Source organism: Electrophorus electricus, chromosome 7 (genome assembly GCF_013358815.1).
Source record: "Electrophorus electricus isolate fEleEle1 chromosome 7, fEleEle1.pri, whole genome shotgun sequence".
In the NCBI taxonomy this organism is placed as follows: Eukaryota; Metazoa; Chordata; class Actinopteri; order Gymnotiformes; family Gymnotidae; genus Electrophorus; species Electrophorus electricus.
In genome coordinates, this window is record NC_049541.1 from 5,243,767 (window position 1) to 5,254,435 (window position 10,669).

General features: G+C 43.6%; 4 protein-coding genes and 1 long non-coding RNA gene across 6 annotated transcripts in view; 4 read left to right on the top strand and 1 right to left on the bottom strand.

The window, feature by feature from the left end:
• The first annotated feature begins 118 nt into the window (after positions 1-118).
• Positions 119-2,070, top strand: si:ch73-52e5.2 (protein THEM6). Of its 2 annotated transcripts, XM_027021184.2 has the most exons (3): positions 119-256; positions 661-1,165; positions 1,252-2,070. In XM_027021184.2, the coding sequence occupies exons 2-3, from the start codon at positions 665-667 to the stop codon at positions 1,357-1,359; spliced, it is 609 nt and encodes a 202-aa protein (XP_026876985.2). In that variant the 5' UTR covers positions 119-256; positions 661-664; the 3' UTR covers positions 1,360-2,070. The 2 variants fall into 2 exon arrangements, with proteins under 2 accessions (XP_026876985.2, XP_026876984.2); XM_027021183.2 differs by having other exon boundaries at positions 119-1,165.
• On the bottom strand, positions 1,059-2,746 carry LOC113584352. The gene is made up of 3 exons (XR_003411403.1): positions 2,657-2,746; positions 1,271-1,338; positions 1,059-1,150 (listed from the first exon to the last, which is right to left on the bottom strand). It is a non-coding gene; the product is annotated as an uncharacterized LOC113584352 (long non-coding RNA).
• A 73-nt stretch (positions 2,747-2,819) lies between these two features.
• Positions 2,820-6,457, top strand: ftr67 (finTRIM family, member 67). Its single transcript, XM_027021176.2, has 7 exons — positions 2,820-3,509; positions 3,722-3,817; positions 4,311-4,544; positions 5,185-5,338; positions 5,587-5,646; positions 5,830-5,928; positions 6,178-6,457. The coding sequence occupies exons 1-7, from the start codon at positions 2,895-2,897 to the stop codon at positions 6,231-6,233; spliced, it is 1,314 nt and encodes a 437-aa protein (XP_026876977.2). The 5' UTR covers positions 2,820-2,894; the 3' UTR covers positions 6,234-6,457.
• A 449-nt stretch (positions 6,458-6,906) lies between these two features.
• Positions 6,907-10,384, top strand: LOC118241683 (E3 ubiquitin/ISG15 ligase TRIM25-like). Its single transcript, XM_035528059.1, has 2 exons — positions 6,907-8,307; positions 9,426-10,384. Exons 1-2 carry the CDS (start codon positions 7,414-7,416, stop codon positions 9,531-9,533), a joined length of 1,002 nt encoding a protein of 333 aa, XP_035383952.1. The 5' UTR covers positions 6,907-7,413; the 3' UTR covers positions 9,534-10,384.
• Positions 9,480-10,669, top strand: part of ghrhra (growth hormone releasing hormone receptor a) — a 34,180-nt gene continuing 32,990 nt past the window's right edge. The window contains exon 1 of the mRNA XM_035528058.1: positions 9,480-9,512. Within this exon, the coding sequence (XP_035383951.1) occupies positions 9,498-9,512 (15 nt within the window). The 5' untranslated portion in view covers positions 9,480-9,497. The remainder of the gene's footprint in view (positions 9,513-10,669) is intronic.

The window sequence follows — 10,669 nt, forward strand, 5'->3', positions numbered from 1 at the left end:
TTTTGTGTGTAAAATATATATAATATATATATATATATATATATATATATATATATATATATATATATATATATATACACACACACACACACACACATACGTGTGTGTGTGAGATATGGGCGGAGCTTTCGACAAACTCGACATGGGGAAGATGATTGGTAGGAAAGACTGTGACCATATTAACCACATGGCTGCTCTTAATACCAATCTAAACAAACACGGAAGTGCGTCCTTACCGCGACCGGCTTTTCATAGTGTGAGTATATGACGATACTTTTCATCGACGTATATTTTAGCAATTATGAATCTAACAAGACATCGCAACTAAATAGTCGTAGAAAATGTTTTGGTTTCTGACTCTAGTTTACAGCTATATCTTATTGCATCCGTCCGCTTAGCATCGCTAATATGAAGGGAGACGCTACCTGGTGTCCTTTTACTGCCGCAAATGGCTATGTGGTTATTCAGAATAAGAAAGGAACATCGTAAAGACATTGACTGCTTCGTCTAGCTACGTAGATACCCAACTTAAAATATATACATTTATATCCACTGTGCCAAATCAATTCGTACATGATAGTAGTGTATGGGCCGCACGACGTGAATAGCTCTATGTTTAATGTACTGGCCTAACCCACGTAATACGGTCTCTGATTTCAGAAGGATGATGCTGTGGGTTGTGTCAGGCTTGTTGGTGGTGGTTGGTAGCTTCGACGTATGGTACTTCCTGAGGGGAACGTGGATAGTGATAAGATCTCTGCTTCGGGAACCCATGCGGGATGTAGTAGGTGAACAGGTTATCTACGGCCGAGTGCTTCCACACGACCTGGATCACATGGGCCACATGAACAACTCGCGCTACCTGAGGGAATGCGACTTTGCTAGGTTCGCCTATTACACCCACAACAGAATGTACAAGGCCTTTCGTGCACTTAGGGCAACGGTGGTTGTCGGAGCGTCAACCATCCGCTACCGGCGGTCACTCGCGTTATGGGAAGCGTTTGAGGTGCGCAGTCGCATCGTTGCCTGGGATGAAAAGTCGTTCTACGTGGAGCAGCGGTTTGTGTCTAAGTCGGACGGCTTCGTCTCCGCGGTGATGCTTTGCAGGCAAAACGTGATTCGTAGCACTCCTGAGAAGATCCTGGAGTTCCTGTGCAAGAAAAAGGTGAGTGCATGGCTGCTGTCGGGTCACCTGCGCACATGTTCATTTACATGTACCTGACCCGGTACGTTACCCTCTGTCTGTTTTAGGTGGAATGCCCTGACATACCAGAGGACCTTCAGCACTGGATCAAGTACATCTCGGCTAGCAGTCAGGCTTTGAGAGCGGAGAGTGGACTAGAGGAAAAGACCAAGTAATTACACACAGGAGTCGTGTGTTTATAGCAGTACATTTATCCTTATCACGTGTAATGTTAATTACATCAAAGGGTAAGAAAAAAATGTCATCTTAAGTAAAAAATGGAATTGTGGGTCCTGTGTTTAACTTTAACTTAAATTAATATTTAAATCGTGGAGTCGTCCTTTCATTCAAGCATTTAAAACCGGTATGTGTTGTTTGTAGAGGATGTATTATTAGCTTACATAGAAATGTAATATGTTAAAGCACTTTGTGAACTTTGCACTCAGCATGTCTCGGTTCCTTAGAGCCTTCTGTATATCTGACCAAATAAGAGCAAATTATCTTACCGAGTACCCCTGAGCATTTTATCCTAAACTTGAAAATAGCTTTAAAATAGTTGTGCACTGATTACTGCCCATAATAAGTTTATGGTTGAAATGTTCTTATAATGTGTAGATTCTAGAAACTATTAGTAAAGATTAGTCTATTTACAGTGTTGACTATATTAACGATTATTATGATGTTTTGTTTGTGGATTTGAATTTACCCAAATTGTTTGTTATTTATGTTGTACTGAGGAAGTATTTGGGTTATTTATTTATTTTTTAATTATCACCATGCACTGAAATGCTGAATTCGTAAGAGTGCATGTTTCACATAATGTGCATTCCTTAAAACAAAAGACTTGAACTAGGCATGTATTTTGGAAATAAACTCATTTTTTAATATGTGGAGATTCTTGATTTAATAACCGATCTTGTACTTTAAATATAAATTGCATGTCAGTTATGCAATTTAAGCGCATGTATTGTGTATGCCATTTTAGATTCGCAGCATGTCTTCTTGTTTTAATACTGCCATCTAGTGCCTGGGAGACTTAAAGCCGGTTTTAACATATGGAGTTGTCATAACATTTTATTTTTATTGTAAGAATACGTATGACAGTATGTCCTTAAACTTATGAAGCATTCGAAAAGTGAATATAAACGCGTACTGCGAACACGTTTTAATGCTATTAGAGGACGTGTTGAAAAGCTCCGTATGTTTATCCTCCATAAAATACAAAGCGAGGACACCGAAAAAAATGAAAAATTGTGTGTCTATATATTAAATGATATATAAATGAATCCGAAAAAGATTCCAAAAGAGGAACTGCAGCATAGTGTCTTACGAGCTCTCTAGTCAGTATAGGTTACAGTATATTCAAAATAGAAGAGAAGTTACACAAGGTTTCCAGAGAAAGATGATGTTTCGGACTCAAGTACATCAACTGCCTTATATATTATCATATTATGTGTAGTCAAGTGTACTCACCCGCTTCACCTAAGCCCACAGAACCTAAAAACTAATACTTTTTAACATGGTGCATACCACATACAGGGCAACTCTTCACTGCGCTCCGATTCTCCTCCTACTCGCTGACAGACTTGCTGCCCCCTACAGGACGAGGTGTCACCCTTCGGTGACCACGCCCACTATCACACGACACACTTCCTGCAAAACAAAGCTCGGATCAACCTGCCTCTGGGTCGCTCTGAAATTTGTTTACAAAATGGCGCAAGCTGGAGTCTTTTTGGAGCAAGATCAGTTTAACTGTTCTATATGTCTGGATGTGATGAAAGATCCTGTAACGGTACCGTGCGGACACAGTTACTGTAAAGGCTGCATCAAAGGTTACTGGGACCAGGATGACTACTTAGGAATTTATGGCTGTCCTCAGTGCAGACAGAACTTCGCTCCTAGGCCCGTACTAGGCAGGAACACCATGCTGGCCGATGTCGTGGACAAACTGAAAAAAACCGGTCTCAATTCTACCGCGGGGGCGCTCGCCGTCGTTACGGCCTCCGATCCGACGTACGCCGAGTCGGGAGACGTGGAATGTGATGTCTGCACGGACAGGAAAAGCAAAGCCGCGAGGTCGTGCCTTGTTTGCCTGGCGTCCTACTGCGAAGAGCACCTCAAGCCCCACTACGAGTCCCCGGCGTTTCAAAAGCACAGGCTGGTTTCCCCGTCGGGCAAGCTGCAAGACAGCCTCTGCCCACGCCACGACAAACTTCTGGAGGTTTTCTGCAGGACGGATCAGCACTGTATCTGCTATCTATGTTTGACCGACGAGCACAAAGGCCACGACACTGTTCTGGCTGCAACAGAAATGACAGAGAAAAAGGTAATGTGCGTTTCTGTGTCTGTTGTGTTTGTATGATCACGACCGAAAACCGTAAAGACTTCGATTACACATCAGAAAAATAACAGCATCGTTGCTGTAAACCTGTGTGACTGCTCCTTTATGTATATCATATAAGAATTTAGATTTCGGTCTGTGGGTTAATTAATAGAGCCTCCTTCGCTTTTAAATGTGTAAACTGCATGTGTTTACAGAATGCCCTGGCAGAGATGCAAAGGCACTCCCAGCAGAGAATTCAGGAGAGAGAAAAGAAGGTGCAAGAGCTGAGACAGGCCACTCAGTCTCTGACCGTGAGTAGGACTACTAAATGCTTTCTTCACACGTTCACAAAATGGATAGAGTGTGCTAAATGGGGTTCACCTTCCAGGTTTCTGCAATCGTTATTCATCCATTTATACACACAATTAATTTTCATTGAAGGCAGTGTGTTTCTGGGTTGCCCATCCTGTCTTTTGGCATGCATGTGGATTGGGAAGTGGCCCCTTCGCTTAAGCTGATTCACATAAGGTCCTGCAGCACTCTGCAACATCTCTTTCAGACAGAGGGCCTTCAAAGTGCTTCTGAGTTTCTAGGTGGAGGAACCACACAGCAATTACTCACCTGGATTCTTCTTCAGATTTATATATATAATATGAGAGAGGGAGAGTAGCAGTCAAAATTGCAGTCAAGTGTGTGTGTGTGTGTGTGTGATCAGTTCTGGACAAGCAAAGGCGGTGAAACAACAAGCTTTAATCTGTAGGCTGTCTGCATTCCTGACCCGCCTGTCCCCTGCCTCACCCGTAGCTCTCAGCACAGACTGCTCTGGAGGAGAGCGAGAGGATCTTCACCGAGCTGGTGTGCGCCATTGAGCGCCGGCGTGCCGAGGTGAAAGAACTGATCCGCGCCCAGGAGAGGGCGGCCACAGGCCAGGCCGAAGAGCGCCTCCAACAGCTGGAGCATGACATTGCTGAGCTGAAGGCTCGGGACTGCGAGCTGGACCACCTGGCCCAAATGGAGGACCACATCTCCTTCCTCCAGGTACCATCGCACACTCCTAGGCAGTGATGTCTAATGGCAATGTATCAGATATTAGTATTAGGCACATTGTAGACAAAATACTGTATGGAAACTATACTGCTACCCATTGTGGCTGAGATATTGTAACACAGCTGAAGTTCCTTTAATAGAGGTGCGTCTGACGTCATTAGATCATGGTCTGAATTATTCTGGCAAAAATGTCTTATGTTTGTTGGGTTGTGTTAATGCAGTGATTCAGAAACACCCTCAGAGCACTCATTTGGTCCAGAATTGGTCAGCATGCTCATGGCACACAATGAAAAATTTAATTAGATGCTCATTTGCATATTATCCCCTCTATGATATCAGTATGGCAAAGGTCAAATGTAATATGAGCGAGACTGAATATACAAAACCATATGCTATATTAGTTTTAAGAACAGTGGGAAGTGCAGTCAAGTTATCTTTCATCTTTGACAGGCGTTGATGATGATTTGCATCCATTTATCTCCATCTCTCCACACAAGCCTCAGAACATTTGGCTACTATATAGAATGTTGCACACATTGAATATTTTTTCCCCACTCAGCTCCATATTTGTCGTTTGTTGCAGTACCACTAACAGCAAGTATCTTGCTCTGTTGGTTGATGTTGTTGTCAGAACTACAGGTCGGTATGCATTCAGCCTGTAACTCTGGATGTGCCCAGTGTTGAGACAGAACCAGGCTTCAGGGCTGTGATGAATGCTGTGTCAGAATTCCAGGCCTTGCTCGAGGACGTCTGCCAAGGTGGATTTGTGAATATCTCAGAGAAAGGTGAGAAGAAATATTGGTGGCTCAAAGTCCAGGTCTTGCAATTTGGATATATGGTTCACAAGTAAAATAAATTGGATGTCCCCCATATATAACGCATATAGTGCAGGCTAGACAGTGACTGTAGTATGGCTTTAAACTGCAAAGCTCACTACAAACAAACAAACCAATCCCAAAACTGATTTCTTTTGTATAATTGATTTCTTGATTATGTAAGTGTGTATGCTAATGACCGTTTCCCTTGTTTACAGTAAATGATGTTACAATTATTCAGAACACAAAACCAAAAATGGAGGCAGAGCCAAATGCAGGTGAGGGTTCAATGCAAGAGTTCAGCTTTCATCACTCAGTATTAACATGGTTTTCCATTTCTCTTTTCTTTAAATCCTGTTTGATTCAAATAACCACTTCATGACTGCCAGACAATTTATGTAGTCTCAACTGATTTGGTTATTCTATTTTTACATTTTTCGAACTTTGTTCTTCTTTCATAGCTCTTTTGGCGACTCCAGTCTTTCAAAGCCATTTTGGCCAGAACCCCATTTTTGGAGGTCCGCCTCCTGGCATTGCAGGTTTCACCATTTCCTCGTTTGGTGAGTCTAACTGCTGTGCTCCACCAAACTACTGTTGAAATGAGTAAACTTTCAAAATTCAATCCAGTCATTGGTTGCATTAATCCAAATTTTAAAAAATCCAATTGAATGCTTCAATGATGAGTCTGAATGTTGGAACCAATTGAAAAACCACCAGCCATCATGAGCTGCAAAATGGGGCTAATCCATTTGTGATGTTTCACTGACCACATGTGTGGATGACTTTTCACACATGTGGTTCCCTTTTAGTTCCAAGACCTTCTGGTTCTCGACAGAGAATCCACCTGCGTAGGAGACGGAGGTAGCTGTCCTGGGCTTAGCCGAAGACCGATCAGTGTTCAGCGTATGTTTTATTCACGATCTGTATAATATTAAATAATATGTACATGCTATTACCAGAACCTTTTTTTCTTTATTAAAACAAAGAAGAATATTTAAAAACTAATTTAACCATGCAAGACAGATGTGTTACAGAGGGCATATGTATCAGTGTTTGGGGGGGGGGGGTTGGAAAAATATTGATTAAAAATAATAGCAAGATTTATTTTCGTGGGCTAGTCATGAGAATGTCTGCTTGTACGTTAAACAGCAACGCGGGCTCATTTACCACAACAAAGGCACATTGTTTTATTTCTAATTTAAAAAGAATTATGTACAGTATTAAAGAGACTTTATGAGCTGTTTAATCATTTGACTTAAGTGCACAAATAATGCAGTCAGAACAAGCTTTTAAGAGTTATCAATTGATTTTTAATTGTTAATAGATTTTTGTTCATGGAGTATGCGTGAAATGTCAGTATATTTGCAAAATTCTGTCTCTTATTGCAATTAGAATGCCAAATGCATATTTTTCATAATATGAAAAATAAAGTTGTTTTCCAAGTGACTTCATGGTGCATTTTATAAACAAAATCTGCTCACTAATTAAAACTGAATAAATGTATTTTTAATGCCTGATTTCAATTAAAACAAGTGTTTCAGCCCTAAGGCTGTCAATAATTTATAGACACACTGCTGCACTGAAATAAGTTAATGAGTATTCATTAACCTATATCAACATACATACATACAGAGTGGGAGCATAACCACCACGCAGTTGTTAGGATATTTCATAACTGTTAATCAGGCTCAAATGTGTTTTACTTATCCCCAACTCTAAAATGGGACACTTGCTTTCAGTTTCCCCTCTCACTTCAAATAGGAGCATGATACAATGGGTGTTCGGGTAGGGGGGTAGGAGATGAGACAAACCTAAAAAGTGATGAAACTGCTTTCACATTCCAAGTCTGAAAGAGGACGCAGAGGTCTGCCAAGGTTGTTGCAGACATTACGTGTAAGCCTCAGTACCGAGGGTGACACCTCTCTAATTTAACTTTTCAAACAGTGAACAAGTCAAATCAGGAATGTAGAAGCAGAGGAAAGTTTGATCTGTGAATCAGATGGAGCTATAGATAAAATCAGCATATTTGCATTTGTGTACTGTTAATGTTTTCCTGCCAATGCAAAGCAAGCAGGTCCACCTGCAATACTTCTGTGCCTTTGGCAGATAAACGTCCTTCCACTGATCTTGCTTGTGATTGGCTGCTGCAGTCTGGTTTTTTTTTGCAACTTGGATCACTTTTCACCTGTGCAGTTGTTCCCACGCCCAGTGTGTACATAAACCCGCTATTGTCTCAATCTCTCTCTCTCTCTCTCTCTCTCTCTCTCTCTCTCTCTCTCTCTCTCTCTCTCTCTCTCTCTCTCTCTCTCTCTCTCTCTCTCTCTCTCTCTGCCATTTCCCTTATCACTCCTGCGCTCATCGCACGCCAGACCCGGGCATGTGGAAAGATGGCAGCTGCCGCTACCATCTCTGTGGAAGAAGACCAGTTGTGCTGTCCCGTGTGCTTGGAGGTGCTGAGGGATCCAGTGACCATTCCCTGTGGTCACAGCTACTGCATGGACTGCATCAAAGGATACTGGCGGAAGACAGAGCAGAAAGTGGGCTACACCTGCCCCCAGTGCCGGCGGAGCTTCAGTCCCCGGCCCATGCTCGCCCGTAACACCCTGCTCGCTGGCCTGGTGGAGAAACTGAGGGACGTAGGCCCCCGTAATTCCTCGCCCGCAGAGTGCGAGGCGTGCGGTGGGCGGAAACGAAGAGGCGCAAAATCATGTGCGAAGTGTTTATCCTCCCACTGCGAGGCGCACCCAAAGCCGCACGGCGAGCGAGAGCGCGGCCGACCGCACAAGCTGCAGGCGCTGAGGAGGGCGTGCGTGCAGCACCGCAGGCCAGCGGAGCTCTACTGTCACACGGACCAGCAGCTCATCTGCTCCCTGTGCACGGCGGACGGACACAGTGGGCACCGCGCCGTAACCGCCGCAGAAGAGAGGGCTGAGAAGCAGGTGACCGTGGGTCTTTCGGCCATAGCAAGCTGGCGGGGTGGGGGACAACTCATAACGTCCTTGTTCTCAGAACACTGCACAGTAAATGGTCTGTCTGAACTGAAAACAACATTTGACTGCGGTGCTTAATCAGAGTGGAAAAATTCAGGTCAGTTATTTGACTGGTTTAAGTATGTTAGTTAAAGTCTTTCTGGAGTTAAAGATTAAGCTTGATCCTGGTATAAGTAGAGTAAAAAGTTTGCATTGCTTTATATTACAGAGTCAGGGAGTGCAGCAGTGAATGGATTGTGCATGTGGTTGCTTTAAGGTCTGGAATGACATGCATGTTTGTATAGGGGAATGTTTGGCAAACAGGTAGGGCTGAGGGAGGAGATTAACAGGTGCACAGTATACACTGCTTTGCCTCAAAGAAGCCAGAAACGTACAACAACATCCAAAAACGTCATCAACTGTCTGGGGAGAAAATGGCAGCACACTTTAAATGTCACTCATAAGATCTGACAAGTAATTAATTCACCATTATATATCGGTTTATGAATTTTGAAAGAATAGATGTCATATTATTTGTCTTTGCTGGCACTGACTGCTTTACACAGCAGTGATTAACCACACCAAACATGCTGCATGATGCAGAAATCAAAGCATTTGGCATCAGATGACCAGAGTGGGTGGGCCTGCAGGCATGACTGCATTGTCGTCAGCAATGTGTCCTGCTCAGGCAAAATCCTAGGAGAGCAGTGTTACAGGCACTGAAATAACAGCCCGAGGGACTAGTTCACACCTTGTGCAGAATGGACATAAACACCACAGAAGACGCAAACTTGCGTGTGACTCGCTATCAGACTCACTTTCCATCCAAGTTGTCAGCAAGGAATTTCCTTTTTGAAAGAAATCGCTTTCCTTCTACGTGTAGTGCAGCTAGTAGCAAAAGGTAGTAATCTCTGTTAGTTTTCAATTATGGAAGCTGATTTTTACAAGTGAGATAGTAAGGGGTTGAACAGTTCTGAAACACATTAAGGTTAGTCAAGGGCCATGCTGAGTGTGTGTCTAGAAAGCAGCCTGAAAAGGTTGTAATATTGTGGCAACACAAAGTACATTATTTGTTACTCCCAAAACAGAGGCAACTGGAGGAGGCCCTGAGGAGATCAAAACAGAGGAACAAGGAGAAGGAAAAAGAGCTGAGAAATACTATGAAATATGTCAAGGTAGGTGCTTCATACTGGTGACCTGTGACTGAACTGAACTGAAGTAGTCTAAGTAGGCCTACTGTACATCACTAACCAAAGTGAAGTACTCCCTTTCAAACTACTTTGTATTAATAAACACATCAGATCCTGTGAAAGTATGTCACTGCAACAGGGGTATTTCTGTAAGCTGAATATAAGTTACATAGCCAACTTAAAAAACAAAAAAACCCAACAACAACAAAAAAAAACCTCCAGGGTAGTTCTAACATAACAGTATTATAATGCTCCTTGGTGACGTATTATGACTATAGCAATGTGTTTCTTTGGCCCAACCTCCAAAAAACTCGATACAGTATTAACACACACACACTTCAAACTACTTCTCCTTACATAGCTTTATTACATCCTTACTTTCTGTCCCACAAGCCTTTCCAATCTCAAGCATGCAGTTCCAAATATTCGACTCTCAATGGGACAGGGGTCTACCAAAGCAAAAATCCTGTTGTCTTGTCTGTAGGACTACACGTTAGACAGGTTTTACAGTCTCATGACAGTTGAACTCTGGAACTCCCTCTCACGTTACTGTCATGACCTCCCCATCCGGTTTTCTTCACAGTGCAATTCCTCTCCCGGTGTTGCTGCCAGACCCTGCCGTCACGCGTTTTATTTTCCGTAGCGTGTAGCTGCACGCAGTGGCTGGGTATCAGGATACCTTTTATGATTTTTGCTGTCTGATTGATCGATAAAGGACCTTTATAGGAAAGGTGCTAAATACGAACAAATAACGGCAATACTGAAAACTATCGTCGCCGTCGTTACTAACAACCACAAATTCTTGCTTCATTACAAACCCCAATGAGTATTGGCTCCGGCCTAACGTCCCACGTGGCTCTGGGCAGCGTTCCGCGCAGGCCGTGGAGGAGGACAGCGAGCGGATCTGCGGCAAGTTGCTGCGCTCCATCGAGAGGAGGCACTGCGAGCTGCGGGAGCTGCTCCATGCCGAGGAGCGCACGGCGCTCGCCCAGGCCGAGGGCCTTCTGGAGCGCCTGGAGGAGCAGGTGGAGGAGCACAGGCGGAAGGAGAGCGAGCTGGAGCAGCTGGCGCACACCGACGACCACGTCCAGTTTCTGCAGGTAAACGTAAGGGTGTTTGGGAGGGTCCACGACAGCTCCGTG

Coding starts and splice junctions, on each gene's coding strand:
- si:ch73-52e5.2 (XM_027021183.2), top strand. CDS start 620: ATGTACTGGCCTAACCCACGTAATACGGTCTCTGATTTCAGAAGGATG. Junction 1,166..1,251: donor AGTTCCTGTGCAAGAAAAAG/GTGAGTGCATGG, acceptor TGTCTGTTTTAG/GTGGAATGCCCTGACATACC.
- ftr67 (XM_027021176.2), top strand. CDS start 2,895: ATGGCGCAAGCTGGAGTCTTTTTGGAGCAAGATCAGTTTAACTGTTCT. Junction 3,510..3,721: donor CAGAAATGACAGAGAAAAAG/GTAATGTGCGTT, acceptor ATGTGTTTACAG/AATGCCCTGGCAGAGATGCA. Junction 5,929..6,177: donor TTTCACCATTTCCTCGTTTG/GTGAGTCTAACT, acceptor GTTCCCTTTTAG/TTCCAAGACCTTCTGGTTCT.
- LOC118241683 (XM_035528059.1), top strand. CDS start 7,414: ATGTTTTCCTGCCAATGCAAAGCAAGCAGGTCCACCTGCAATACTTCT. Junction 8,308..9,425: donor AAGAGAGGGCTGAGAAGCAG/GTGACCGTGGGT, acceptor CTCCCAAAACAG/AGGCAACTGGAGGAGGCCCT.